The sequence below is a fragment of the Meriones unguiculatus genome, chromosome 8 (assembly GCF_030254825.1).
Source record: "Meriones unguiculatus strain TT.TT164.6M chromosome 8, Bangor_MerUng_6.1, whole genome shotgun sequence".
Classification (NCBI taxonomy): domain Eukaryota; kingdom Metazoa; phylum Chordata; class Mammalia; order Rodentia; family Muridae; genus Meriones; species Meriones unguiculatus.
The window spans coordinates 21,188,556-21,216,272 of NC_083356.1; the positions used below are offsets into that span (position 1 = coordinate 21,188,556).

Here is a 27,717-nt window from a genome sequence, read left to right on the forward strand (position 1 = left end):
TCTATAACTGTAGTCCTGTGAGACTCAATGCAGACACACATGCAGACAAAATGCCCATTTACAGAAAGTACATAAATAACTATTTTTAAAAGAACATGGCTACAGCTGCAGAGTGAGCCGGTATGTGCACAAAACAGGACACAGAGTGGATACAGAAAGGCCCAAGACCACAAAACATGTACAGCGGAGTGAGAGAGACACAAGTGTGTGGATGAGTAAGTCAGTAACTGTGAAGTAGCAAAGATGGCCGGCACAAGGGTCCGCAACCCCTCCTGTCCCTTGGGGCTAAAGAGGACTCTGGTGCCACGCACAGATTTTCTGCACATCTCTCCCTCCTTAGAACACAGAGGCAATGGGCAGGAGAGCAAGGAACACCCAGCCATCTCTGTGGCGATAAGATTTTGAAAAAAGGAGGAAAAACTTTGGGATGAGAGAAGGGTTTCTGCTACAGTTGCCAGGTAGCATACAAAGCTGGAACTGGGTGCCTGTGGTACATCCTGAGACTGGACCACACAGATTATGGGCACAGCAACATAAGCTGAGGTCCACAAGTGGAGGTGGGCAGCTGGATGTGTGGGTGGCAGGTGGGCTTCCTTTGGATCCTGCTCTGCCCTATTCAGCAGATAGCCCCTCTTGACCCCATGTTCCCCATGCTCTTACATGTTCTCCCACTAGATGATGGGGTGTCCCCTTCCTGCTCCTGCTTGTCCCTGCCCTGTCCTGTCTCCTACTTACCCCGGGCGATACGCAGAACACGCATGATACGGATGATGGTGGGGTTGATGGGCAGGGCTGCGTTGATCTCAATCTCCTCCAGGGTAATGCCCATGACGGACAGGAGCACAATGGCCAGGTCCAGCTGGTTCCATCTGTACAGCAGGGCAGTTGAGGAAGGAGTGGGAATGGGGTAGGGAGGGAGCACGGTGGCTCAGACACACCTGAGTGGAAGGCAGTCTCCCAGTACTTTGCACTCCTGTGGGGCCCACCAGAGTGTGTAAATACATTCCTCCTACCCATCCCCTCTTATGTCAACGAGTCTGACCCCTTTTCTCCTTTCTACAAAGCTGAAGACACACCTCTGGCCTCCTGTAGGGAAGGAGGCCTGGACTCTGACTTCTAAGTCTAAATCCTAAACGATCTAACCCCTTTGGGTAGCATTTGACCAGTCTGTCAAACTCTCTAAGCCTCAGCTACTTCATCTGAAAAGAAAAGTCAGCACGAGGCGGACCATGCCCTGTCTTCAGGTTACAGAGAACCCACAGGAGATGAGCGGAGACAGCCTGCATTCATCCAATGAGACTTGATTACTTCCTGTTCAGGGGCCTAGTCCTTATCTAGGAGTCCTTTGCCATCAACAGCCAGGTGTTACCGGATCCTTCAGGTTGCTTCAAAGATCAGGACTTCCTCCCGAGCCTGCTGCCCTACTATGGTCCAGCCACTCACCGGTCCTTGAAGAAACGCCTCAGGCCAAATGCCACCAGCTTCAGCGCAGCCTCCAGCACAAAGACAGAGGTAAACATGTAGTTGCAGTACTTGAGGGCTGTCTCGAGGGACTACAGGGGCAAAGATAAGCATGGTCTGGCACCGTGATCTGCCCGAGAACCTTCCTGCAACCAGGGAGTCTGCCTTTTAAAGGGAGAGTCTGGTCCATTTACATTTAGTGTAATGCTTTGTCCCTTTTGATTTATGTCTATCCCTTTTCATTCCTTATGTGTCCATGTGTGGTAGCCATTTCACATTGTTATTTCCTTATTTGTGCTGGCCTGACCCGGTCGCTCCTCTTTGGGGACAGAATGGGGTAGTTGTTAAGGTTCCCCAAACCAGACTGTGTAGATTTGAATACTGCTTAGCACTTGGTCCTTATTCAGTCTGTGACCTGGGAAAGTGCTTGACCTCTCCGACACTTAGTTTCTTCAATTAAAAATTTAAGAAATCAATCCCTCCCACCTATCAGAAAGTTGCTGTGATAATTAAATGAGCTCTTCAGTGCCGGGCACAGGACAAATGATTGGCAATTATAAACTGTGATAATCCCATTTCCTCACATTAATTTGGAAATTCTACAATTACTGTTCACTCTGCCATGGTTCCCTTCCTTTTCACTTCATAAAAGTCTCCTCTGTCCACTGAAATAAGATGCTAATTTCTCACCTGGAGGCTTGGCTCCACCTTTCCTGCCAACTCTTGTCAAGTGGAGTTTTTCAGAAAGCATTTGCCCCTCACCCTCCTCTGACATCCACGTCAAGGCTGCTTGCCATGGGCCTGCCCTCAGAAAGTCATCCCCAAACTCAGGATACTCAGTGGGCAGTGGGGGCCCTAATAGACTCTGACCACAAATATAAGTTCCAATTCTGGCTCTGCTGCCTACCTACTCTCTGGGGCTCAACTTCTTCATCTGGAAAACTCAGACCAAGGTTTTCCCAACATTGACATTACAATGAGGATTGAAGCAGGCATCATGCTCTGCAGCATCCATGTTAACAGACCATAGCCACTGCTACTCATGATCACATGGGAAGAGTGACCTTTTTATCTCAAGCTTCTAACTCACCAGCTGCCCTGCTCCTCCTCCCATCATAAGCCCATCATAGAGGGACTTCATGGATGTCCCTGATGTGGGAGCCACCTAACACTGGTTCTCACCAGCGTTGGTCTTAGACTAGATGGTGACCCCACGACTCACTGTAGGCTGGTTGTAGTGTTCCAGGGACATGGTGACCACGTTGAGGCAGATGATGAAGGTAATGAAGATGTCCAGGTAGTGGCTGGTGCACATGGAGTGGATGAGCAGCCTTGTGGGACAGTAGGTGGCATAGTAGGGCAGCCTCTGTGCTTCTGCGGGGAGCGTGGGAGAGTGGCACAGACCACACAGGGTTGGACCAAGCAGAGGAAGAGCACAAAGAAGGGAGAAAGACCATAGGTAGGGAAGAAGCAAGAGAGAAGCATGCCGGCCCACACCAGGTCCTGGAGAAGAGTGCTCCTCTACCAGCCAGGGCACCGTGAGAACCGTGAGACATTGGGAGCAGGAAGCAGAGATGTTGGGGCACACATTATCCCCAAACACCCCAAAGAGGCCTATGACAAGGACTCTAGGTCTGATAAGGCAGAAACAAGGGTCTGAAGGCTGGCCATCCAGGGATGGATGACTGCCCCAAAAACTGTAGACAACGTGCAGGAGGAAGAACATGAGAAGCAGGTGTGTTCTAAAAGTCCCCACTCAGTGGTGCCACAGGAGAGACTTCTGTGTCTCTGCCTGCACTGGTGCACGTCTTTAATCAGGTGGGCAGGGCTGGGATTACTGACAGGTTCAGGTCACTTGGACAAGTAGACTCTGGGGAAAGGTGCTGGGCCGTGGACAAAGAACAAATTAAATCTTTTGTTCTCTTTCAGTTCCAAAGGCCCAGCAGACCTGGGTCACACCCACCCCGGGGCACCCCTTAGGGGCACAGCAGTGGGTAGGGAGACCCTGCCCATCCCAGCATCCACCACGTGCTCACTACGGCGCTTCTTTTCCAGGCGCCGCAGCCGCTTCTCCTCGCGCCTCCGCGCCTCCTCGGCCTCCTGGTGCTGTCGGCACTTGTGGAAGTTCTCCACAACCACACCCACGAACATGTTGAGCACGAAGAAGCTGACGATGAGCAGGAAGGAGATGAAGTACAGCAGCATCCAGGGGTTGTGGTTGGTCACGGGCTGCAGGGGAGGCAGAGTGAGGACTGAGCAGGCTGATGGGCACAGTAAAGTGGCCTCGGATGGGCAGCCTGCCTCCAGAGCAAAAAGTGAAGACAACACAGCAAATGGGAAGTCTAGCCTGGGCCTGGCATGTTAAGAGGTGAGCAAAAGGGCCCTCTTCTTCCCTGCTCCTGTGGTTGTGTCCTGCACACATTGGTCTGCTGTCTCTTCATTGACTTACCACTCATTCACCCATGCATGCATCCAACTATCCATCATCTTCCCAGCCCATCACCCACCCATCCATTCACCCACCATCTATCCAACCAATATATTACCCACCTGTCCACTCACCCATTCATCCGTCCATCCACCCACTGTCTATCCACCAGCCCACCCATTCATCCATTCACCCATCCACTCACACATCTTTCCATCTATGAACCCAGACATATATCTAACCACCTACTCATTAATCTAGCTCTCTGTCTGTCTATCCATCCAGCAACATGTCCATTCACCCACTCACGGACTCATCTATGAGTCTACCCATCTATCCATCTACCTTTCCAACCACGTCCATGCCCATCTATCCACTCATCCATCCTCCCATCCACCCTCCCACTTGTCCACTTATCCATCTACCTATCCATCCATCTACCCAGCCTCCCCCCACCCCCTTATTCGTCCATCCAGAAACAAAGCAGAAAACAAAGTGACCAGGAGGCAACCAAGCTCAGAATGGTGGGTGGAATCCATTGCTAGGCAGAGGAGACAGGCAGACAAGGAGCAGAGAAACACACACAGGGTCATCTCCCCTGACCCTCCTCAGCTTTAGATCTAACCAGGTTGGTTCTAGGAGACCAAGCGTCAGATGGTCCTCTCCCCACCATCTTCATCCACTGTGGCCCCAGTCATGCCCACCTGCTGGTCCACAGCAACAGCGTCCAATCCATTATACATGATGTTCACCCAGCCATCCTTGGAGGCCAAGACAAAGAGGGACATCAAAGCCTGGAGGACAAAGGAAGGGGGTAGGGGTAAGAGATGTGGGTTCATCAGCCCTCTACTGTTCTGCCTCTAGGAGACCAAGACAAAGAGGTCTTCCTGAGTAGTAGAACTATGCCCTCAGCTGACGGGGCCTCCCTGAAGACCTACTATGTGCCAGACTATGTGATTGCTATTGTGGGGTAGAGGCGAACTGGAGCCAGAGTCCTGAGTTACCATCTCAGTTCTAGAAGGAAATGTCTGTGAGATGTCCAGCAAGAAAGTCCATAAGCTCCCATGCCCTGACCCATGGCAGGAACTAAGTGAGGGAGCAGTGAGCCTTTAGACAGGAAGCTTCCTGACAAGCCTGAGGGGCTGTGCCAGTGTGCGTGAAGTGCCTGTTAAGTTTCATGTGCCGGCAGACTCTGCACCCAGGGTCCCAGCCCTACCCCTCCTGAGCCTCTGCTATCTCCACCCCTACCTACTTTGCAGAATGGGAAACTGGGAAACTACCCTGACAGTACAGGGCTGGAGCCAGGTCTGTGACCCTCATGACCCTAGGCGTGCTCACCTGGCCCAGGTTGTCGAAGTTGTACTTGTGATGCACCCAGCGGTAGTTGGCGGCCACGCAGTCAGATCTGTTGGTGATGTTGCGGGTGTCCACTCCCAGACAATGGTAGAACTTGCCCTTGAAAAGCTGTGTGGAAGGCAGGAGGGGTAGTGCTCAGGGTAAGACAGACACAACCAGAGGAGGGAAAGCTCCAGGGACTGACCTTCACACACAGCCTGCCCCTTGCTCAGTCCACCCCCGCTGGGCCTGCATTTCTCACTTGGCCCCACCAAGACCACCCGAGTCCCCAGGTGAGTGAACACAGGTGGGGTGGGTAGGAGTGTACAGGCTGTGCTCGGCTTCTTGTCCCCCCACAGAGTGGCCAGCCCTCACCTGCACCCCCAGGATGCCGAAGATGATGAAGAAGGCGCAGCAGATGAGCACAATGTTGCCGATGGGCTTCAGGGAAGAGATGAGGGTCTCCACCACCAGCTTCAGGCCAGGCGCCCGGCTGATGACCCTGCAGGCAGGCAAGGGAGGCCAAGGGTACTGTGCGGCCCAGCCGACAGAGAGACAGCCCCGGCTCGGCTCACAGTTAGCTCCAGGGGGAGGAGGTCCCACAGGAAACGAAGATACAGGAGCCAGGTTGGCTAGGCCAGGGGACGAGCGGCCATCTCTACCTAGATCAATGCACAGACCTCCTCACCCAAGCCCATCGAAGGCACACCACACCCAAGAGGTGACAACACGGAGGTGGCAGTGAGCTACCCAGGGACTCAGAGGAGGTAAGGCAGTGGAGGCAATTTTAGCCCTCTCCCTAGGACTCTTAGGCTCCTCCCACGGCAGCAGGATACGCTTGGCACAATTCTCTCGGGAGCCTGCGTGGTCGGGGCCGGAGTGATTGAGATCCACTAAGACTTCGGCAACACCCATCCCCCACTCCACCCCCACGTGTTGAGGTCGGGATCCTCACCTCAAGGGACGCAAGGTGCGCAAGAGCCGCAGGACCCGGAGGACCCCCAGAATCTTGGCTCCCCCCGCGGAGGCCACGGATACCACAATATCGATGATGGACACGAAGACCAGGAAGCCATCCAGTACGTTCCAGCTGCTCCGCAGGTACGCCTGCTCGCCGAAGTACAGGCCCAGGGAAACCACCTGGGGGTGGGCGGGGGGGTCAGGCTTTGGGAGGGGGAGGGGCCAGAAGACTCCCCCCTCCCCAGAAGCAGGACAAAGGGAGGTAAGGAGGTGATGGATGGGGTATGGTTCTTCTGGGGGCTGGTGATAGGCAGGAAGGAGCAGGGTTCGGGCCCAGGGAAGCCTGTAAGCTTTGGCCTCAGAGCTTGACGATGAGACCCCGATCCAGAGCCACCAACACTGGGAAGCATCTACCCAAATGCGCCTTGCTAGTCGGGTTTGATGAGTGGAGAAGAAGGAGCCACTGATCCCCTTCCAGTTCCTGAAGATCAACCCAGGGTCTAGAGCTCCACAGGAGTGGACCTCTGGGGCCTGTGGAATGTTGCTGAGGGCCAGGCCAGCAGGAGAGGTGAGGGTCAGGGACTCTACGGGGGAGGGTGGGGAGGATCCTGGGTAAAGCCCAGAACAACCTTCAGTGTCATCTCGCCCACAAAGATGGCTGTGAAGATGTAGTTAGACACCGTGAGGAAGATGCGCTCCTGAAAGAATGGGAGAGGCCGTGAGAGCCCAGGCCTTCCACGGATGCCTGGTGTGCCTGGCCAGCTTCAGCCAGGGGCAGCCACGATGACCACCTCTTCTCAGATCTCCCACAGGCAGGTGTGCTCCCTGCCACTCCACCCCTCCCTCATCCCTCCTGCCCCACCCCCACCCCTGTCTCTGCATGCTAAGTGTCTGGCTTGGCTGAGCTCTCCCCCACCTTTGTCATCCCCAGTGTTCTGGCCCCCCCATCCCGGCCCCAGGACTGCAACCACTCACAGTGCTACCGGCTTCAATCTGGGGCCTCTCCAGAGCAATGGTGATACAGTTGAGGAAGATGAAGGCCAGGACCACGTAGTCGAACAGCTTGTGAGCAATGACAGTCTGACACAGGATCCGGAACCTAAGTGGATGTCAAGGAACACCCCCCCCCCCAAGAGGGTCAGTTTGCCTCCCACTCTGACCAGAAGGAAGACAAAGAGCCAAGACACACACTAGGGGACCAGAACGGCTTGAAGAAAGAGATTCCCTTCAACATCTGCCTAAGGTTCCCAACGAGAGCCTCCCCCCACCCATACACCAAAGTAACAACACAAAGGCCTGACGGGAAGGGCTGCCCCTGAGCCTTCAGGCTGCCTGTGGGTCTGTCCAGCCTTGTGTCCAGCACACAGCTGGCTTAAAAACGACAGAGATGTTCAGGAAAGCCCCAGAGGGAGGGACACCGGGACCCTGGCCGTCCCTTGAAGACCCTCCTCTCTCTGGCATATGAAGGGTAGTAGGGAACTCTCGGTCACCCTCCTCCCCTGGACGTCACTCTCCCAGCCAGCCACTACTCACTTGTTCTCTGGGGAGAAGAGGTAGACCGACCAGTCCTCGCGGACTTCGCACCAATCCGGCTTGTAGACATCAATCATCTTGCGGACCCGGAAACACAGGGTCTGGCAAGGCAAGGAATTGGGTGCTGGGGCCGGTGCTGAGCGGTCGGGTCCCTCTCTTCCCACTCCACCAGCCAACAAACTGGGGGCACGGGATGAACTCTGAACTCTGCCCCCAGGCTCCAGCCAAGGAAAGATTGGTGACAGGGTAGGTCAGTGGGCAGTTCAGGCCCCACCCTCCAGCCCCACCCACTACGCACAGACCACCCTTGGCTCTGCCCCTCTCGGCCCTGCAGACTGGCTCTCAGAGCGCAGCTTCAGCAGCTTCAGGGGCGTCCCAGCCAGTCTCCACTCACATAGTCGATCTCCTCCTCCTCCTCCCCACGGTCGCGGCGGTCGTCCATCTTGGTGAAGACGTCCTTGGCGATGTTGGGCATTCTCCCATTGCAGTCCTCGTGCCCAGGGGCCTGGCCCGTTGCCCTCCAAGCGGCCCGTGAGTGGGCACCCACCACGGGCATCAGCTCTGCCAGGTCAACCGAGTCCCTGGTATCGAGGGACAGCGTCCGGCGGTGGTGGCGGTGACGGTGTGCCAGGTGGGATCCATGGTGCGCGTGGTGGGTGTGCGGGGCATGTAGGGGTGCGGCGCGGGGTGGCGCCTCCTCCCGGGCGCCCTCACAGGCCCTGACGCAGCTGCCGCCGCGCTCCCCCGAGAGCAGGGACTCGTGCTCCGCTGAGGGAGGCTTGTGCTTCAGGCTGTTCCAGCTGGACCGGCGGCTGGCCCAAGCCCCGCTGCGGCCCCAGGGCCCGTAGTAGGAGCTCCGAGAGCTGGACTGTAGAGAGGACCCGACCTGGATCAGCCGCCACCCGCACCGTAATCTCGCACCAAGGCCCAGACCTCCTGGACGCCGTGCTAGAGCGAGCGCACCCACTCCAATGTCTGACTCACATGAAACCCTTCCCTGCTCTAGAGAAAAGCATGTAACAAACAAGCGCCTGCCTTACAGGCTTACAGGCTTGGGGGGAGGTGGTAATTCGCTCCATTTTTCACAGCTCAGGGGTGGCAGAGGCCAGGTTCAAGCTCTACTTGGCCCCACCCCTCTCGTCTATACACTGCTGCCAGGATGAAATCCCAGATCTGTCCACCAGACCCCACTCTTTCATTCCGGCTACCAAGACCTGTTTTGGCACCCAGCACCCAGGACTGTCATCAACACGGACTGGATTGTGTGGTAGCCTCGCCAGGACACCTGTGCCACATTCTTTCAGTGCCCCCACCTCCAGCAGCCATCACAGAGCCCACAGGACTCACCAAGGAACGCTGATCGTAGCTCATCCTGCCCAGGGACATGACACTGCTCTTTCGGGAATCTAGGGCCACCAGTACCGGGTCTGGTTGCAGTGAGAGGCGGGGGGCGGTGCCCATGGCCCCAGCGGGACCCAGATGCCCACCCAGGGGGAGGCTAGGGTCCAGGTGTCCATTGGGTGTCATAGGTATTGGGCAGAGCTTGAGATCTGGAGGTGTGAGAGGATGGCAGACAGACAGACAGACAAACAGACAGACGAGCAGAGGAAGCCATGAGATAATCAAAAATAAATGTATACAAGTTGGAGAGCCTTTCGAGGGAGATGTCCTCCATTGGGAAATCCTGGAGGTTGGAGCCTGCTTCTGTGCCTTCCTCCATCCTGCCTAGGAGGCTGTAATTCGCCTCTTCATGAACCCTTCCCCTCTGCTCTGGAGCCAGCCTGGACCTCCACCAGGCAAGAGCGCTTCTTCAGTCCCATGCTCACAGGCAGGAACCATCCTCTTGTGTTACCATGGACATTGGGCATGGTTGGAAAAGGCTGCCTAGCGGTGTCAGACGTGACCAGAGCCCAGGCCACATCCCACTGGGGCTGGAAGTCAGAGCCCCATGTGGGAAGGGAAACAGGTGGTCTTTCTAGGGGAATCCAGGAGGTCCACGATTGTCTGCTTCTGAGACCAAAGCACCTCTTTCAGACAAGAGATGTTATAATTGTGGAAAAAAAAAAAAAAAAAAACAGACAAGTAACAGTTCCGGAGCCTAGGCTTCTTGGGGAAGCCATTGTTGCCCCCTGTCCACCTGGGAATCTATCGAGGGCTCCTGGCCCTGCGTGGAAAGTGGGTGCGCTTACCCCCGCTGCTGTCCAGGCCCTCTGGGAGCTTGTCAAACTCGTCCATGTTGGATGAGCTCTGGTCCTCATCAGAGTAGGAGCGATTAGCATCACCCTGGGAGATCAGGTCCCGTCGGAACAGGTCAGCGCTGCCTTTTCCCACCCCACCCTCGGGATTTCTCAATGGGTTTCTCCAGCCCCCTTTTACAGATGGAGGAAACTGGTTCAAAGCAGGGATGTGAGAGCCTGATGAGGGCTTTGGCGGCAAAAGCCAGCCCTCCTGATTTCCAGTACTCCCCAAAGCCCAACAGTATGGAGGGAGAAGCAGGCCCTGGAAACCCAGATTTTGGAAGCTTTAGAATCTGAGGTGGAGAAGGGAGATCCCGGGAGAGAAGTGGGATCCTGGTTGCAGCTTCCTTTTGCATTTCTTCCTGGAATGAGAAGCCTGCCGCCTTGTCAGCAGCTCTGCTGGGGAGGACTATTTAGAGCTGTGCTCATCCCTCATCCAGGCCTGTCCCCTGCCCAGCAGCTAAGCCCAGTTAGTTACCTCAGCCTGGAAGCCCTCTACCAGGATAGCCACCAGGAGATTGAAGAGAACATAGTTGCCAAAGGTCATGAGGGCAACAAAGTAGAGGGAGGCCCAGGGGGTGGTGGAGGCCATGCCATTGTACAGGACAACGTTCCAGTCCTCCTGAGTGAGGATCTGTTGAGAAGGACACGGTTCGGCCCTGGTCCAGGCCCAGGCCCAGCTCCCCCAAGCCCAGCCTGTCAGCCTCAGCCTCTCCCAGACCTGCCGTCTAGATGTCCTCCACCCCCCTGAAATCCGTGAACTTTCAGCTGCCACTCACCTGGAACACCGTCACGATGGCCCACAGTAAGGAGTCGAAGTTCTTCCTGTCGGGGACCGTGTCTCCGGTGTCCGTGCGGAGGCTGAATTTGCAGCCGAAGATATGCATCCCAAGGATGCTGTGAAAGGGAAGGAGGTGGCTCAGGAGACTTACCACACTGAGCTCTCTGCCATTCCCAAGACCAAATGGTACCAGAAGAGAGGGGAACCTCGGGTCCGTGTCAAGAGAGGGGGCTGCCAAGGCTCAGAGGAAGGGCCTTCCTGGAGCCACTGGGGTTGGATGGTGGTGCTGGGACTGCAAGCCAGATCCTGGCAACTTTGGCCCTAGGATCTTCCCCCAGCCACCACGTCCCAGGCGCACACCCGTATCCCCCTCCACCACCACCCCTCAGACCCCAAGTACTCCTAGGAGAGTGCAGCTCACCTGAAGATGAAGATGAAGAGCATGAGCAGCATGCAGAAGGTGGCCACGTTGTCCATGGTCTTCATGAGCACCACGAGCTGGCGCCTCAACGCCGGCATGAAGCGCACCAGCTTCAGCACCCGCAGCAGCCGAAAGGTGCGCAGCACGGACAGGCCGCCGTCCGCCTGCCCCACAATCTCCCAGATGCTGCAGCCAGTACAAAGGGAGGCAGACAGTGTCAGTGGGAGGCCAAGGGGGTGGGAAGGTGGAAGAAGTAGAGAGGGCACGGAGGGCAGAGAAGCACCTTACATCATCCATCCATCTAACAAATGGGATTGGGTGCCACTCCACAGCCCCCCTAAATCAGGGTTTCTTAGCCAGGAGCCTATGGATCCTGCATTAAAAAGCCTGGGGCTAGAGTTGGAGAGAGGAGTCAGCAGCTAGAGAAGCTTGCCACCAAGTCTGATGACCTGAGTTCAGTCCTCAGGAGTCCACAGCAGGAGAGAAGTGACTCATTGCCACGTCGCCCTCTGACCTACGCACACGCACATGCACATGCACACGCACAGACGTGAAGAAGGGCGAAGAGGAGGCAACAGCCTGTGCCCAGTCTCGCCAGCCTCTGAAGGTCGCTATCCTCTTTCTGAGGTGATTATGAATGTAAACAAGCCACCAGAGAATCAGAATTGTGACTTCGTGGGCAATCAGAGTAGCTGATAGCCTCAGGTTGCATAAGGATTGACGTAGCTATTTCTGGGTTTCCAACCCCTGTTTGCAACTCCGCTGGCCTCAGACTCACTGCCGCCTCTATTGAGCGAGCATCTTGGTGCAGAAGTATATATTAGTAAATACACCGGTTTATTCGGTATTTTGGTAACTGCCCGTCGGCAATGGTTTCCTTTGCCACTCAGAGGCTTCCTGTGCGGCGAGGGGCCGAGGCTCTCACCCCTGCTCCTCAGCTTCGGGGTGACAGGATGGTTACCTGATGATGACGATGATGCTGTCGAAGATGTTGTAAGGGTTTCGCAGGTAGTCAAAGAGCCCGAAGGCAGCCAGCTTCAGGATCATCTCCAGGGCGAACATGCTGGTGAAGACGACATTACAGATCTCCAGGATGTTGGTCAGCTCCTCGGGCTGTGGGATGTGGGGGCGGGGAACGTGTGACCCTGGCCGTCCGGTAGACTTGCACCATAGTCTTTAGGACTTCTCAACTGTGCTACCTTTGGATAAGGGTTGGGGGTGGGGTGGAGGGAGGAGTGTCCACTAGGGAGTGAGGCTGGTACTATACAGTGGGAGGCATTGGGCCAGCCTTTCACACACTGCCAGGAGACAGAGGACAGAGAACAGGGTACCTGCTGCATGTTAGGAACAGGGCACCTCCACGGTGCCACTCAGGAAACACCAAGAAGATGAAGGGGAGTGCCGGGAGTCACTAGCTGGTGACAGTGGACCCCCATTCTTTAGCCACAGGCCTCTCTCTACCCCTGGAGTTGTTCCTCTCAGGATTTTAAGAGGCAGGCAGCAGCTTGCAAATGGTACCATCCAGGACCCTGCTCTGAAACAGACCAGGCTGCTGTGTGGATAGAGAGAGAGGCCAGACATGGCCTCCTGCCTGTGAGCCTCTCTCCCATTACCTGTAAGCAGGACAGATAGTGAACGCAGCCTCGTAGGCTCCCGGCCTCTAGTTAAGGGTCAGTCAAGGAAGCTCTGACCCTGTGCTCTCTGCGTTGAAGGGCCTGGCTTATGCTCATGGGGACACTAATGGCTTCTGCCTGGACCCCAGAAAAGGAATGGCTGCTTATTTCCCTCTCACTGAACCTCGAAACCTGATAGGCCGCCAATGACCTTTCCGCTTGATAAGGAAACTGGCTGGGTAGTGAGGATCGACTTGCACAGAACTACCCAGGGGGAAGAACAGACTCAATTGCCGAACACGGAAATCCTGCCTGAACCTGCTCGCTCACTCATTCATTTGTTTACTCCTAAAGGTATAACATCTTCCAAGAGGCCACCCTGTGCTGGGCCTACATTCCTGCAAGGAGGATGCCTGCTCTCGGTGACAGAGTCCCACGAATCACCCCAAAACAAAGCAAAGCCAGTACCCACTAATACTGGCTAAGCTGAGTATGGTTTTGGGGAGGGTGTTGGGGAGCCAGGCAGCCACCCAGAGGGAGTAAAAGAGAGCTGGTGACATAGAAGCAGAGAAGGGTGACCAAGCCGAACTCCCAGCTAGAGCAAGAGCTGGGTGACAAGATAGTGTCACAACAGCAAACCACCTCTCACCTGTCAGCACCCTAACTCCGAGCCCAGCCCTTCCACTGGGCCACAGGGAACCCCAGGGGCCTAACTTTGATCCCATGTGGCTTACAAAAAGAAAGAAAAAGAATTATCCAGCCACCAGCTTCCCATCTAGTGCCCAGGAAATCCAATAAAAAAGCTCCAGTTCCTCTCAAGCCCAGATGAAAGGAGAGGCCCCCATTTCCATCTGTAATTACATTTGACTCACAAAAGGCAAGGGGAGCAGGACCCTGGAAGGGGTGCGGGTGGGAGGAACGGGAATGGAGCGCACTCAGCCCACCCAAATCAAATCTTCAGAGATGAGAAAGGTGGCTGCCGGCGGGGTCCAAGATGGCCATCCGCTGGCTCTCAGCCCCACGCAGTGCGGCACACGGTCCCTCCAACTGTGCGCGAGCCACTGCGCTTCAGAAAGGTCACTAACTCGCCTCCCTCCTCCCCCGCAACAGCTGTTTTTCCAGGCAGTGCACACCTGTTAATCTTTCTCTAATGGACCATCCATCACTCCCAAGAGCATTTTTTTTTCCGGGAGAGAGGCAGGCTGGAGAGAGGCAGATGAATATAGACACGACAGGTGGAAGACCAAGCGAGGGGGGAGGGGGTGCAGAAGGGACAAGGCAGAGATGCAGAGAGGAGCAGAGAGATGGGAGCAGGGTGGATGGATGGACAGATAGGGATGTGGTGAGCAAAGGGCAGAGGCGAAAGCCCTGCTATCAGCTCTGAGTGGTCTCGGGATGTAGCTCAGTTGGCAGAGAGCTTGTCTCACACACACGGGGTGCCAGGACCATTGCCAGCACCCCCATTAACCTGGCACGGCGGCATATGCCTGTAAGCTCAGCACTCCAGAGGTTGGAGGCAGGAGGATCAGAAGTTCAAGGTCACTGTTGACTATACAGTGAGTTCAAGGCCAGCCTGGGCTAGATGAAATCCTATTTTAGGAAGGAAAAGGGAGTTGCCTGAGACACGGTGACACGGTAGAAGCCAGAGACACTCCGGAAAAAAGAGAGGCAACACAGAAATCACAGCAGACGGACGGACAGACAGAACAACAGGGAGAAGTATGACGGGAATGCCTGACTCGCAGCCTGTGGAAGAGCAGGTGGTCCAGATGGGAAAATGCCAGCTTCCACCTAGAAGGCCCAGGGGCTCATCCTAGCCCAGTGCTGGGCTCGGGGTGGCCCCAACTCGCCAATCTCCAGCCACCTCTGGGAGGGGGGGTAGATTAAAGGACATGCACAGGTCTTTGAACCAGTCCGGGAACCCGTCCGCGGTGACAGTGGCAGCAGGTGGCAGCTAAGCTCCTCCCTGGCGCAGGAGGGCAAAGCCCTTTCTATGCGCTCATCACCTGTGCTCCAATCTTGCCCGCACTGTCCCCTTTAACAGCTAGGAAACCCGTGGCTCAGGCCGAAGTGACTGCTCAGGGTTAGAGTCAGGGTCATGACCAGGCCAAGCTGGGGTCCACTCCAGAGTCAGGTGTCCTCCTTCAGCTGTGAACCAGGTACCATCACCTGGCCGCATTTTAGAAGACCTTTGTTCAGCACACATCATTGCAAGCCTCCCATGGCTCTCCACGGCACTGAGAATAGAAGTGTCCTCGAGGCCCTCAGTAGACAAGCAACCACGCCCTGCCTCGTGGACTGTCCCCACACCCTTTGCGTGCATCCTCCTTGAAAGCTCCGGGTCCTTCCCCTCCCTCATACCTGTCTTTCCGACTGATAACTCATGGTCATCCTTCAAGATCCATCCTCAGTGCTCTCTCTTCCAGGAAGCCCTCCCTGACTAGGACCCTATCACTCTCTCTCTTTCTCTCAACTCTCTCTTCCCTCACAGAGTTAAAATGTCAGGCACTAAACCATCCCATAATTCTCTTTCCAGAGTCACCCTAACCCTGGGTTACTTGACGGGGACTACATAATGAGCTTTGAGTCACCCACGACTGGGGAGGCCTTGAACGCATTCCCCTGGGAGCTGGAACCAAAATGGTCCCACATCCGTGGGGAGTGAGGCAGCAGCTCTAAGTCGGGCGTATCCCCTCTGCAGCCCACCCCATGCCAGCCTTTCTCCTTGCATGCCATCTGCAGCCCTGGGCCACCTCTCACTGTGGGTGCCACCTCAGTGTTGGTCACTGCTTCCTGTTTTCACACTTGGAAGGCCACTGCTCAGAGGCCGTGTCCTTCATTCACGGTCTGTCTCAGTCCTGGTTCTACAGTTGACAGAAAGGGTGGCCCTGGGAAAGTCACATGCTTATCTAGCTGGTGTCTCTATGTACAGATAAGCCAGACATCCCCCTGCTGCCACCACATGCCACACACACACACACACACACACACACACACACACACACACACACACACACACGGTGGTCGGAAAGGCGAACGTGTGAATGCTGGCATCTAGTAGGTATTCAGGACTCCGTCATTACCAGCAGGCCTTTTGTTTGAGCCTTCTGCCACCAGCCTGGGTGAGTTTACCATCCACTGTCTGGAGCCTCAAAAATTAATTAAAGAAGAAGTGAGGAGGAGGAGGACGCATTTTTAAACCATTCTTTTTAAAGCATCTCGGAGTGGCAGCCATTGTTCAGCAGAGCTCTGCGCAGGGCCGGCTGGTATTTTTGTTCCTCGCCCTGGGCTCTCAGACGTCTCTCTGCGGGAAGCCGATCCACCCCCAGGTTTATTCTGAGCATCCCCCACTGAGGTGGCACCCACAGTGAGAGGTGGCCCAGGGCTGCAGATGGCATGCAAGGAGAAAGGGGAGAGTGCCACAGGTCCTTTCCTCCTCACCCCCACCCTGCCTCTACTGGGCCCTGCACCCCACTCAGGCCTACAGAGAACTCTCTGTATCCCTGCAACGTGGTAAGGTCCTGGCTTGTCACCCCTGCCTCCCTAATTATAGGAAGCTCATGGCCTTTAGCATGACCACCACTGCTCAAATAGTGGAGAGCCATCACCAAGAATAATTTGTTCAGGCTCCATATGGCTGTGGATATCCCATATAGGGACTAGCTTAGAAGGAGGTGACAGGTGAAAGGATGTCGGCCAGGAAGACCTGTAAGTGTCTCATGAAGAGAGATAACACCCAACAACGGCAGGGTGTGTCTTGATGGCAGAGCATTCTCCTAGCATGTCCTGGGTTCAATTCCCATCACAGGAAGGAAGGAAAGAAGGAAGGAAGGAAGGAAGGAAGGAAGGAAGGAAGGAAGGAAGGAAGGAAGGAAGGAAGGAGAAAGAAAGAAAGAAAGAAGGAAGGAAGGAAGGAAGGAAGGAAGGAAGGAAGGAAGGAAGGAAGGAAGGAAAGAAGGAAAGAAGGAAAGAAGGAAAGAAGGAAAGAAGGAAAGAAGGAAAGAAGGAAAGAAGGAAAGAAGGAAAGAAAAAAAAGGAAAGAAAAAGAAAGAAATCCCCAGGAGACTTAGGAGAATGAAGAAGTCCTCATCTCTCAGCTAAGGCTGCAGATGAGGAGATCAGAATAGACCCTACAACTAGCAGGATCTCTTCGAGCCAGGTGGGGACTCCAAGAAGGAGGCAACTTCAGCAGCCTGTGACTTCTGCTGTCCCGGTGGAAGAGGCTCTAACAAATTTAGAAAGCCTGCTCAAGGGGCCCAATGAGATGGCTCAATGGGTAGAGATGTAATAAAACATGTTTTTGTTTGTTCGTTTGTTTGCTTTTGTTGTTGTTGTTATTGGTTTTGAAACAGGGTTTCTTTGAGTTAGCCATGGCTGTCCAAGAACTTGCTCTGTAGAGCAGACTAGTCTCAGACTCAGACCTGCCTTCCTCTTCCTCTGAAGTGCTGGGATTGAAGGCATGCGCCACCACAGCTGGGTTAAAAACCAATCTTTAAAGAAGGCAGGCCTGCTCAAGTGGGGTGTGGCAGAGAGAGATGAACCGGAGAAGACCCTGAGCAGACTCATGCAGGGAGCCACGACTGGCCCCGGTCAGACTGAAGGGCAAAGGAAATGGCCTTGGCTGTGGTATTGCCTTATGGGGAGTTTAAGAAGTGAGAGACCAGCGAGGCTCAGGTAAACCCACCAGTGAGAAAACAGCCCTGATCTGTACTGTCTCCCAGTGTCCCTGGTGTCCATCACCCATTTCAAACAAGCAGCTATTTAACAACTGCTTGCTAAAGTCCGAAGTGTGAGGAAAACTGGTTGCAGCAAGCCAGAGACAGGGTATAGACACCAGAGCCAGATACCCAACAGGAGCTCTTCTCACAGTGCCTTTCCCAAGAGTGTAAACCCTGCTGGGTCTCTGCATTCTGACAGTCCAGGGCCTTGAGGCAGAGCACAGGCCTCTCCTCTCCACAGCCTCCCCCTCGCAGAGATCCCATCCAGCAGCCCTCCCCAAAGAGCTTTTTAATTAAGTCAAAATAGCTGGCAAACCTGCAGTGCCACCTGAGTGGCCGCGGCCCCAGGGGCCACATTTAACTAAATTGAATGAAGCCTATGCTTGGTGAGCTAATGAGCAGAGACATGAAGAGTGTGGCCCCCTCCAGGCAGGGGAATGATGGTGACACTAAAGCCAAGGGGGTCAAAATCCAAATCCTGCTAGGGTATCAATCTTCCCACAGGAAGTGGGTTCGAGCAGGGCTGCTGGCTACCTGTGGAACCTTGGGTCAGTGAGCCGGACATAGCCAGCTGGCAAGTTGGGGTACCCCACCAGGCTGAGGAGAAGGCCAAAGAAGCCACGCCTCCAAAAGGACTAGTGGACAGGAGCCAGGAAATAGGGTCATTCCAGATTTGAGCCCAGATTTGACAGGCTGTTACCCCAGGAGCAGCCTGTCGGCTACAGACTTCTGGGCAGCCTAGGAGGGAAAAAAAGCAGGCCCTGAGTCCTGTGCTGTCAAGCCTCACTCCTCATCCGCTCATCCTAAAGCTACCCCAGAGCATCTGCCCCTAGAGTGCGGCCTTGGGCAAAGTTGTGAAGCCATATAGAAGGATTAGACTCCGCTCTAGCCAGGGTTTGGGGAGACAGGTGTGATGTGGGGGTGAGTTCAGCCTGGCCCTTCCACCCCTGCCCAACCCGAACCCGAGGCTCTCCACTGGCCTGCTTCTCCACCCTCACCAGCCCCGAGCCCTGTACCCCGCACTGGCCTGCTCATGGTGCTCGATGCCCATGCTGACAGTGTTGACCAGGATGGCCATCATGATGCCTCGGTTGAAGTACTTGCTGTCCACGATGCCCCGCAGCTTGGCTCGCGTCTCTCGCCACACATCCCCACATAGTCGGGCTGCCCCGTCCTCCTGCTCCTCCTCCTTCCCCAAGCCTGAGGAGGCCCCATCCTCACTGCTCTGGGGTCCATCCCCATCGGCCCCTGCAGAGCTGCCAGAGCCCGAGCCTTCCTGGCCTGAGTCAGTACTGCCCAGGCCTAAGGGCCGCCTGCCTGCCTCCTGCTGGCAGCGCGGACAGCTGCTGGGGTCAGAGGCCAGAATAGAGGAGATGGGCTGCACCAGCGTGTGGGGTGTGGGGTCCAGGGGACTGTGTTGTGGGCACAGCTCTGAAAAGCAAACAGAAGGCAGCATTAGTGTCCAAACCGGCTCCCCACCTCCCCTGGAGACACTTCCTGAAACAAGCCAACTCCACCTTGTGGGCCTAGTGCTTCTTGGGAATTTCTCATCTCTGGGCTCTGTCTGCCCCTATGCAGAAGCAGGGATGGGAGCATCCACCTGACGAGACTGAGAGATAACTGTCTCCATTGAACATGTGGCAGGCTCACCACAGCACCTGGCACTTCAGTCCGTGCTAACTGCTGGTCACCTTTGACCTTGACCTTGGGCCTGTCACTCAACAGACCTTCTCAGGCACAGTTACGGGGATCTGGAAAATGTAGGTCTCCGTGGAGAGTGGACACCCCTGAGAAGAAGCTATGGTGGCTTTCGCATTCCCATCTGTGTGAAGGGAGGAAGACCAGACAGAGGCAGACTCTTGCTCTGAGAGTGCCCAGGCATTCCCTCCATACCTGTGAAAGTCAGGCTAGGTGGGGGCAGGGAAAGGAAGGGTGACAGCAGATGCCATTTCAAAGAGGTGTCGGGAAGGCTTCCCTCTAGCTGGTTTTGTTTCTTCATTTATTTATTTATTTATTTATTTATTTATTTATTTATCTATCTATCTATCTATTCATCTATTTCTTTATTTTTAAGTTTTTCTCTGTGTAGCTCTGGCTATCCCGGAACGCACTATGTAGTCCAAGCTGGCCTCTAACTCGGACATGTGCCGGCCTCTGCCTCCCAACTGCAGGGATTAAAAGCGTGCGCCACCACCGCCTGGCTGGTTTCTTCTTTGTGCTTTCCTATTTCCTATATTACAGTGCCATAAACACATTTTGCTTGGAAGAAAAAAAAAAGCACTAATGGGAAAGAAAAGTGGGAAAGCCTGTACTTTTCTACACTGGCCTCCAACTGACCAGACATCAGCACCACTCTACTCCAGCCTGGGAGGATCAAAGCCCTTCTCAGACCACATCAACATGCAGCACAGGAAAAGAAGAAAGTATGGAGGCCTGAGGAGTGCAGAACTTCCCTCCACAGCGTTCCAAAGTGGGGGTGGTGGCAAGAGCAAGAAGCCCTCCTTATACTCCTATCCCTGGGAATGTGGGAACTAGCCTTACCCGGACCCCAGCTCTCCTTTCTACTAGGCTGGCCTAGAGGCCACCTGGAACCACATCTAGGTGGCTAGTGTCTGAGGACTGTGGGCAGCTGTCTCATCTCTGCTGGTCTCCAGTTGATAGGGTAAGAGGGCTGGGATCATGGAGTTCACCAGCCAGGGCCTCAGGCAGTAACTGTGAGTCACAGGCACAAACTAGTAGATCCCTTGAGCCCCGCCCTGGAGAAGGAGATGGGAGGCCCTGTGGTGGTCAAGGTCACAAGGGAAAACAGGACTGTCATGACACACTCCACAACTGCTCCAAGGAACAGTCCTAGGGGCCTGCTGACTTCTCAGCAGTAGCTGGGAGAAAGCAGACCAAGCCTGGAGTCCCCGAGTAGCTCTGGGTGGCCTCCTCTTAGGGTTGGGTGCATTTGCAGTTAGGGACAGACGCTGGGCCCAGCACCTCTGACACACCATATGACTGAGTCTTGCACTGACATACTGGACCATTTAAGTGACTCCCTCATCTCCTCCGGCCTTAGTTTTCCCATCTGAAAACTGGAGACACTATTTCTACTCTGCCCCTTTCTCAGGGCTACTTCTTGAAAGAAATGAGCTAAGGAACCCCTCTCCGTGTGTGTCTCTCTGTGTCTCTGTCTTTGTCTCTGTCTGTCTGTCTCTCTCTTTATCTGTGTTTCTCTGTGTCTCTGTCTCTTTGCAACAGGGTCTCATGTAGCCCACCTTTGTCTTGAACTCACTATGTAGCTAAGCATGCCCTTGAACTTGAGATCCCCCCCCGCTCCATGTGCCAAGCATGAAGATTACTGCCATGCTAGGGCTTGAACCTAGTTTTCACACAGCTCAACAAGCATACTACCGACTGTGCTTCATATCCAGCCCAGAGAGCATCCTTTCTAAGCTGAACACCAGACTCACACAAACAGGCTGGAACCACTCCAGCAGGAGGCAGGAGCAGAGCATGGGGACGAAGGTCCCAATGTGCCATGACATGCACTGCCCACTGTGCTAGGGGCCTGATGTCATCGCTCGGGTGTGCTGGTAAGTAGGGAACAGCCATGGGAGCCAGAGTGGGAGGTGATGTGGGTGGCCACAAAGAGGGAGGTTTGTCTTGCAAGGCTGTGAGCCAATCAACTAACTTTCAAGTATAGGTTCAAGGGAGTGGTACCCAGGTTGGCCTGCAAGACTTGGAAGAATTTCTCCAAGGAGAGGAAACAGGGCAAGAGTGAGCTGGATAGAGAGTAGGGCGGGGTTGAGTAGAGCAGATGACTGGCCATAAAGGAAACACTAGAGCCTGAAAAGAACTCTTGGGATCCTCCATCTGATGTGGACACCTCTTGTTTCATCAAGCACTGACCCACTTGCAGCGCCACCATTCTGAGACCCCAGACTGTGCAATATGAGCTACAGAGTCAAGGCCACTTACTGCAGTGGCTAGGCTCCTTGGCGTGGGGCCCAGGCTTGGCAGGGGCCGGTGTCCCCGGGCCCATGGCTTGGCGCCGGTTCTGCACGGCCTGGTAGAGGCCCAGGGCACGGCGCTTGGCCTTGCGAAGGATGTGACAGACATATTGGAAGATCTCCTCATAGCAGTCGCCAGGCTCGGCATAACTGGCCACCGTGCTGGAGGACAGGTAACGCTGGCGCTGCTCCAGCATCAGCCGGTGCTCCCGTTGCTTGGTCTCCGAGAACTGGGTCGCTATGACAACGAGGCACAGGTTGATCATGAAGAAGGAGCCCACCTGTGACCAACAGGAGGAAAGGACAGGAACAGGGACAGTAGGGACAGAGAAGTAGAGAGAGGGGTAGAGCCAATGGGGAGGAGAGGTGGACACAGGAGAAGGAGACAGAGAGATGGAGAAAGAGTTAGCAAGAGCAAGAAACAGAGAGGGAGACCAGAGAAAGACAGCAGAAATGGGGAAGTGGGGAGGGGAAAGGACAGATCAGAGACACAGAAGAGAGGAAAGAAGACAGAGCCGAAAGCAAGATGGCAAGACAGGCACAGGCAGGGCACAGAGAGTCAAATACATGTAGAGAGGGAGGAAGGGGAGAGGAGAGAAGAAGAGGGAGAAGAGAGGGGATAGAAAAAAGAAGAGAAAAGAGGAGATGGAGATGGGGAGACAGAGAGGGAGAGGGCAGAATTGTACACAATGGAAATGCAGAGTTGGGGGTAGAAATAGACAGAGGTACAGGGAAGATGGAGGGACCCAGAAAGGCAGAAATACAGACACAGATACACAGACGGGACAGGAAGAGATCACTGAGTCCTTGCAGGGAAAGACACAGCCTAGGTGACTTCATCCAAGCCCCATCAGGACCAAGACCTGGTCTCACTACCAACTCATGTAGGACAGAGATGCTGAAGCCAAGAGGAAAAAGCCACAATCATCCTCAAGTCCACCTTGGATTTCAGCTGTGTGCTTGGAAGGAGACATGGATCCAGGTAGCCCCTCTATATCTCGTCTAACTATTCTAGTACCCGTCACCTCCCCTGGTGCTCACTAACCCTGAATGAGCTCCTCTGGCCTGGCAAGAGATGTGGCCTCCAGTCTTCTGGGACATCACCAAATGGTACATGCAGATAGCAGCCCCAGTCACTACTTCATCCTTCTTTCCTCTCTCTCCCCATCAGATACAACTGAAGAGCTAAAGGGGTACATGGCTCCCTGACCCAGAGGACTCTGGGAAACAGACTGCTTCTTAAACAAAAAGATAGCCAGCAGTCCTCTGCCTCCATCTTATCCTTAGCACTCACCCCTGTAAGGCCCCTACCTAGCCTTTGTTCAGCAGTGGTTGCCCTTGGTGGCCCAGGCCAGCCTTGTCCTCTCTGGACCTCTGTTCCCCATCTGTAAAGCCAGAGGCTGGAACAAAGCGGGCGCAGGACTTTCCTGGTCAGAGGACTATTGGGAACAGTGTGTGAAGTCCAAAGACCCCCACCAGCCTGCTGATGGCATCCTGGGACTCAAGCGGCCCTCGATAACATCGTGGCACATTTACCAGCCACTTCACTGGACAGCAAGGGTATACAGGCTCCTGGATGTGTCCCAGCTAACCCTCCTCATCACCTCAGAACTGACCCATTTCACAAAGTCTGTGAGGAGTCTGTGGCTTCCTGTGGGAGAGGACAGAGCCTTCTGTCTTCCTCCAGGGGACAGTGGATGAATAGTCCGTGATGCAAAATGAAATCTGGGCCCTTCTTCCTTTCATCCAGGGGTTTCTCCGGAACCCAAGGCCCCAGGCTCCCCTTGGAAATCACTAGAGCTACATCACAGCATGTGTGACTCCAGTCAGCAGCCAGCCTGTCCTGACTCCTTAGTCAGGGTGTTACTCACGGGAGCCAAGCTTGCCTTCACCCACCACCAGGAAGCCAGCGAACCCAGCCTTCATGCTGGGAGCGAACACAGCTCACCCAGAAGCCTTACCTCCATGGATTATGCCGAGGCAGAAGCCACAAGCAAGCAGGGCAAGGTGGACATTGGAAAGCAAGGACAGGAAGTACTGGCCTACAGAGGCAGATAGACCCCTGCCTTCATCACCTATTCACAGACAGAGCTACAGAGAATCTAGAGTTCAAAGGCTTCCCCAGAGCTCCACCAGGCCACCACCAAGGCCAGCCTCCTACCCTGTGTCTTACCAAGGAACAAGCCCCATGCTGGCAGTCAGAGCATCTTGTCTGCCCCAGGAAAAATGGGGACCAGATGGAACCCCTGAGAAGCTCCATTATGGAACCATACCCCCAGCTAAGGCCATGAAAGAATGTATTACTAGAGATTCAAGCAGAGAGAGACAAGCAGGATCAACGGGGTAGGTGTTAAAGTCTAGAGATGAGACGTGAAGGCAAGGGGACATGATGGATGCTCCCAGCCACAGCCCTGACAAGCCCTTTCAATCACCAGCTGGTTGACTGCATTTAAAAATATCCCTCCCTTGGGGATGGATTGCCTACTCCTCCAGCTGCCCCCTGTCCTGCCAGGCTCCCCTAGCCTTGAGGGCTTCCTGGGGACTGGCCATCCCTCCCCTCCTCTCCTCCCTATCCCCACCTAGTGCCGTGGTCCATGGTCCTGAACTCGCCCTGATACTTACTATGATGAGCAGGATGAAGTAGATGAAGTTGTAGAAAGAATGTGCATCCATCACATAGTACATGATCTCCACCCATCCTTCCAGAGTGATCACCTGCAGCAGGAATGAGGACGGGGGCAGAGTCTAAGGCACAAGCCATCCTGCGCACCAGCATTCTTTCAAGACCTACCCTGACAAGGGCTGGGGTAGCAGGCAGCATGGGTGAGGAAACCAAGGTTCTAAGAGATGCCAGTGTCATCTGCCTAACATCACACTGCCAGGCAGGAGGGGAGCAGGGACTCCCGTCCTCTTTTGCCCACCACTGGGGGTGGGGACACAAGCTGTTGAAGCTGAGAGCCTTGGGCTCTAGCCCACTAACACGTCAGTTGGAGCTCTGTTGGCAGAGCTCCCGGCAGAAATGAGGCGTGGGTCCGCTGATCATTCCCTTCCCTATGCACTCCAATCAGGCTCCACCCAGACCCGGCCTCAGTCATCACCCCTCCAGGAATGACCTTCCTTACCCCGGTGGGGCCTCGCTTTGGCTCAGCCAGCCCTTACAGCGGAACCACACCCTGCCTCTGCCCTCTCTAAGCAATACTCCCTGCTATGACTCAACCCCCCTGGGCATCTGTTAAGGAGCACAGGCTTTGAGGTGAGCCCAGGGGGGCTGAAATCTTGACATGCTATTTAGTCACCCCACACATGGCCAACAGGCATGTTTTCCTTCCTCTGAACCTTGGGTTTGCTGCCTGGAGAGTGAGAGGTTGAAGCCCGTACTACCAGTGTGTTGGTCACTCAGGGAGTAGGTGACAAAGCTCCACACTTTACCTGCTGGGTGAGGTCGCCAGCCATGCCACCCGCTGCCAGCCGACCACCACATCCTAGGCCCGAATGCCCTCACCTGGAAGATCACAATCCAGGCGTAGCCGATGTTGTCAAAGTTGATGGCGCCCTTGTGAGGGTTGGCACTGCCCGTCCGGCAGACATTGTAGTAGCGGTTCCAGTTAACACAAAGGCCGCTGGCGTTGAGGTCTGGGCGCCCCGCCCCAAAGTCATACACGTCGTCTTTGGACAGGCAGCATTCCCGGCCCTGCTCCTTCAGTGGGGGGATCTCATGGCAGCCCATGATGCCATTGTCCCCCGACAGGGAGCAGATAAAGGGCATCTCGTCATCCTCCTCTGGCTGGTAGTAAGGGGGCAGGGCCACGTCCCCTTGTCTGCCACAGAAAAGGGCATGTCAAAGAGTGGCGGCGGAGGATGGCCGCCAGTTGTACCGGGCAAAGAGAAGCCGTGTTGTGGCAGGATTGGCCCAAGGCCACGTCACCACCTCGAGGCCCAGGACCGTGTAGTCCCCTCCTGAGATGCTGTTTCCCACTTCTGTCATGACCAAAAAAGTCCTCACCAGTCTAGTGACCCCTTTTCATGGTTCTCTCCCCTGAGGAGCCTTCCCTAGAGGAGCCTCCCCTTCACAGTGCTAAGCCTGGGCTCCCTGGGGGAGTGTGTGGCCCTGGACCAGTCTCTTCCCTAGCTGGACACAGCTTACCTCATCTGTGACCGTCGGTCATAAGCTCTTCTCTGCCTACCGCACAATCACAAATGAAATCCCATTGTGATTTGATCTAGATGGTGGTTCAAGGGGACGGGGAATCATGCAGGCAGGGTTTAAAAGTGAAGAGAATGAGCGGAAACTAGCCTTACAGCAGAGGACTCTGAAACTGTAGTCATGAGCCCAGTGTGGTGTTTTACAGGACTAGAGCCCTCAGCGGGGACCACAACACATAAAGACAGACCTATGTTTTAAGGCAAACAATAAGCCAGCACTCAGGAGGCTGAGGCAGGAGGATTGTTTCGGACTAACCTAGGCTAAGTGTTGAGTTCATGGTCAGCCTGGACTAAATAACAAGATGTTGTCTCTGATTTGTCTGCTTGGTTGGCAGGTGGCTTGGGACAGGTCTCAAGTTGCCCAGGCTGTCCTCAGACTTTCTACACACCCAACAACGACCTTAAACTCCAGATCCTATGGCTTCTACCTCCTGAGTGCTAGGAGTATAGGTGCATGCCAGTCCATCTGTGTGGAAATACTTTGTCAAAAAAAATTTTAATTTAATTCAATCAAATTAAAAAAGCAAACACATTTAGGGGAGGTGGCAGCTGCATCTTTAATCTCAGAACTCAGGAGGAAAAGGCAAGCAGGTCTCTGTGTTCAAGGCCAGGCTGGTCTACACAGTGAGCTCCCATCTCATAAAACAAAAACAAACAAACAAAAAAACCAGCAAATAGAAATAACCCCAACGCTGCCTCCTCTGAAGGCCACCTCGAGGTTTTGTAACTCAGGGTGGGAAGAAGGAGTGTAAACAGACATTCGCCCTGATGGTGGGAGAGTAAACCTCACCGCCCATGTGGAAAACTATTCATCAGCATCCTTCAACAGTCAAAATGTCACCATCAACCAGGTAAAGGCTCACGACCACCTGCTTCCAATAAAGACATCACTCTGATCCCCTGCAGCAAGGCTGGACTGTGCCACTCGTGGTTCTGGGAAGACTGGCTACCCATCAAATAAATCAACCTTGACGTCACTCTGCCCATCATACGCCACACGCAAAGTTCTTTGTGATGGAATAGACCAGACAGAAAGATGAAGCCAGAAACCTTTTGAGAATGTTTTCTTTTTCCCCGACTTCGGGCTCTGAGATTTTTTTCAATAGCAATGCTTTAAAAAGAAAAAGATCGTACAGCTGAACAGGATTGGGGGCCAACCATTAGCAGATTCAAAGAGCCATTCCTTGGAGCGCCTACCTATGAGTGAGTTCCCCGAGTGTGCAAGCACACGGCTATTATTTATCTAACTGTCAATTTGGGTCATTTCTGGGTATGGGGTCCTTATGACTCAGAATTACTCTTGCCTACATGCTCGAGTGGGTACAAACCACCTTTCTTTTCTGTGGGGGATGGGGTGTGGGGAATGATGGGGAGCGGTAACCCACACTGACCTCCAGCCACCTCTCTGCCGAAGCATCCTGAGCACGGGAATTGCTGGTGTGAGCCACCAGCCCCGGCCACAATTCAATGACTGTGATTTGCTTTTCTCTTTGCAGGGCTGAAGACTGAATCCAGGGACCTTGTGGGTGCCAAGGGAACGCTCTGCCAGCTGAGCTACACGCCCCCCCCACCCTATCCAGTAAGTCTGTCTTCGAAGAAAAACCCCAGGGTATGCGTGACAAGCTGAGGGTGTGTTTACATTGGGTTTGTCCAGCCCCCCACAATGGATCCTGAAGATCCGATGAGACCTCCCCGAGCACAGAGGAACGCCGCCTATTCTGTGTCTGTGGCGATATGCAGGTCCTTCTCATTTTAACTAACCTGGTAGGGCACTACGGTACCCCCACTGCCATTTCAGTTACAACTCCCCTAAGACCTGGAAGAGAAGAGCCTTTTCAAATACTCATCCGCCACTCCTGTTGCCCCTGGAGGGGTCTCTGGTAAGGTCTTTTGGACGTTTCTTATCAGCTTTTAGTCAAGACACTCTTGATATGATCTAGATTTGGGGTCTCCTCCGGTGGATGCATGTATTGCAAAGTTTTTGTTTCAAACTGTTCTTTTTCAGACTTCATCACTCCTGCAAACCTAGCCA

General features: G+C 54.5%; 1 protein-coding gene across 1 annotated transcript in view; it reads right to left on the bottom strand.

Annotated features, from left to right (window-relative positions):
• The window catches only part of Cacna1i (calcium voltage-gated channel subunit alpha1 I), a 110,963-nt gene that overhangs the window by 18,081 nt on the left and 65,165 nt on the right, over positions 1-27,717 (bottom strand). The window contains 22 exon segments of the mRNA XM_060389020.1: positions 736-869; positions 1,444-1,553; positions 2,684-2,835; positions 3,498-3,690; positions 4,594-4,683; positions 5,228-5,353; positions 5,600-5,726; positions 6,180-6,364; positions 6,814-6,882; positions 7,160-7,283; positions 7,718-7,818; positions 8,112-8,585; positions 9,065-9,267; positions 9,907-10,000; positions 10,433-10,588; positions 10,734-10,851; positions 11,157-11,342; positions 12,118-12,269; positions 18,515-18,918; positions 21,451-21,763; positions 24,105-24,197; positions 24,985-25,300. Of these exon segments, the coding sequence (XP_060245003.1) occupies positions 736-869; positions 1,444-1,553; positions 2,684-2,835; positions 3,498-3,690; positions 4,594-4,683; positions 5,228-5,353; positions 5,600-5,726; positions 6,180-6,364; positions 6,814-6,882; positions 7,160-7,283; positions 7,718-7,818; positions 8,112-8,585; positions 9,065-9,267; positions 9,907-10,000; positions 10,433-10,588; positions 10,734-10,851; positions 11,157-11,342; positions 12,118-12,269; positions 18,515-18,918; positions 21,451-21,763; positions 24,105-24,197; positions 24,985-25,300 (3,920 nt within the window).